The following is a 2,500-nucleotide window of genomic DNA, read 5'->3' on the forward strand; positions in this document are numbered from 1 at the left end:
AAAAAAAAAATTGTAATATCGCCTTATAGGCCTCAGGACTTGTTTTATGTGTATGTTGTTTCTATTGGCAAGAGACCCCTAGTAAAGTGCTTTGAGCACGTTTAGTGGATATTGCACTATATGAAAGCTCAAGCAATTTAAAAAAGAATAGTATTTTACATTAACTTAAGCCGATTTGAAACCGAGGCAGGTCCAGTTAACTTTTAAAAAAGAAAAGACTAGCAGTCAAAACAATAGAAACATTGGCTGTCATATTGTTCAATCCAAGGAGTAGCTATTTCTTTGTCTTGCTTATACTCATTATGGCTCAGTGACTCAATGTTTACTGATCAACATGGACATTTCAGTTAATTGGTTGCTGAGTTAAGAGCTAGATATGGCTTCACATTAGATGTTTTGAACTTGATTCTCAAGCCCTGTTACTTTAACCTCAACCACGAGGCTGAATTTTATTTAAATTATAATTTTTTCTCATTAATTCTGTCTCTACCTGCTGCCTGAGTCCATTTCTACCAAGATATATATAAGAGCAATCAGGTTTTTATTAAGCTCGGGTCTCATAACTATTATTTTTCTCTCGGTGATAATGTTAAGATCTGATTTCAAGTTAGAGTAATATCTAATTCTGTCCATAAAGGATTAAAGAATTTCTAATTTAGTAAATTGAATTTTTTTTTATTTATTTATATTTATTTATATATTTATATTATTATTATTATATATTATTATATTATTATTATTATTATTATTATTATTATTTATTATTATATTATTTATTATTATTATTATTATATTATTATTATTATTATTATTATTATTATTATTATTATTATTTTTTATTATTTATTATTATTATTATTATTATTATTATTATTATTATTATTTTATTATTATTATTATTATATTATTATTATTATTATTATTATTATTATTTATTATTATTATTATTATTATTATTATTATTATTATTATTATTATTATTATTATTATTATTATTATTATTATTATTATTATTTATTATTATTATTATTATTATTATTATTATTATTTATTATTATTTATTATTTATTATTATTATTATTATTATTATAAATTATTTTATTATTATTATTATTATTATTATATATTGTTTTTTATATATTTGATTTTAAAATTTATTTACTTATTTATTTATTTATATTATTCATAAAAAAGATTTGTTCAGAATAATTATATAACAGTATCGTTTAAGTCATTAGTTATTTGGACATTGATATCAATATTTTCAGGAAAATCCATTATGAAGACAATCAGAACGTCAATTTTTTATCTTTAAACCGAATGTCACTATTTAGATGAATGTATTAAAAGTGAGGTAATGCATAGTGTAATGAATGGAGCAAGATGCATCAATGTGAGTTTTTGTAGGTCTTTAAGGCCATTTAGGCGGGAGGTTTTGAAGGCCCTTAAAAGGCTGGGACTTGTTTGTAATGGCATCAGGTTGATAAGGTGAATGACAACATTATTGGTGTTTATCATGAATGGATTGTCAGATGCTCTCATTGGTCAGTTTCTGGAATATTTTGATTGGTCAATAAACCAACATCACATTGGTTGTGATTAGTTAAAAATATTTGATATTATTTGTCAATAAGCAAGTCTTATTTGCTCTCTGACTGGACTTTGACACAACGTTTCTATGAGTGGGTTGTCGTTACAACATATGTCATGATAACTGAGCTGCACTGTATTTTATCCTACCACAGAAATATTAATTACTTTTTCAAATTTAAACATAGATTCTTTTGGTTTCATCTCCCACAGGGGTTTTCGTCTGTGGACAGATGGACAAGCCTATCTATTCAACCCCGTTTCAGTCCAAGCTATGTGGTAAATAGTTTTCAAAATATTTTACCTACAACTAAATACTAATTAGGGCATATCATTTTCCCTCTTTATGTAATCAAATGCAAGATGTAACATAGATGTAATAATGAAATATTTGATAAAAATTTATTTTAAAACTTCTAATAGATCATTTTAAAACCTGGATTATTGTGTAAAAATGAAATTATATCAAATGATTTTACATCTCTCTTTCCACAACACACAGCACAGCACAACACAATGTGAACTTTAAAAATAGAATTTGTTCATTCTTTTCTCAATTATGTTTTTTTTCTCAGGTCCGCCATTCAAAGTCTGATAAAAGTCGTGCACAAAGCAGAGGAGATGAAGTACATTCATGATGGCCTCACACATACTTGGGTGGAGTACTATCGGTCTAGAATTGACCATGGTCATGTGGCTAATGATCACTATTGGTTAGTTTGCCTGTGGACGTAACATTTATAAAACCATTAGATGTTTTTTAAATGTTTGTTTTTTTAATGTTAACTTATCAAATCAAGCTGTCATAATTTTTTCAATTTTAATACTAATTATTGACTCTAAGAAGCACACACAGCCGTTTATTACACTAGAAATCTTTCACTTTAGTTTACTACCGCCTCACCCCCAA

At 25.9% G+C, this 2,500-nt stretch overlaps 1 protein-coding gene across 4 annotated transcripts in view; it reads left to right on the top strand.

The window, feature by feature from the left end:
• Nucleotides 1–2,500, top strand: part of LOC144967256 (uncharacterized) — a 39,251-nt gene that overhangs the window by 13,087 nt on the left and 23,664 nt on the right. For all 4 annotated transcript variants that reach the window (XM_078904248.1, XM_078904246.1, XM_078904245.1 and 1 more), the window contains 2 exons: nt 1,804–1,869; nt 2,166–2,303. In XM_078904248.1, the coding sequence (XP_078760374.1) occupies nt 1,804–1,869; nt 2,166–2,303 (204 nt within the window). The remainder of the gene's footprint in view (nt 1–1,803; nt 1,870–2,165; nt 2,304–2,500) is intronic.

The sequence above is a fragment of the Berghia stephanieae genome, chromosome 3 (assembly GCF_034508935.2).
Source record: "Berghia stephanieae isolate SIO BIC M18660-M18661 chromosome 3, UCSD_Bste_1.3, whole genome shotgun sequence".
In the NCBI taxonomy this organism is placed as follows: Eukaryota; Metazoa; Mollusca; class Gastropoda; order Nudibranchia; family Aeolidiidae; genus Berghia; species Berghia stephanieae.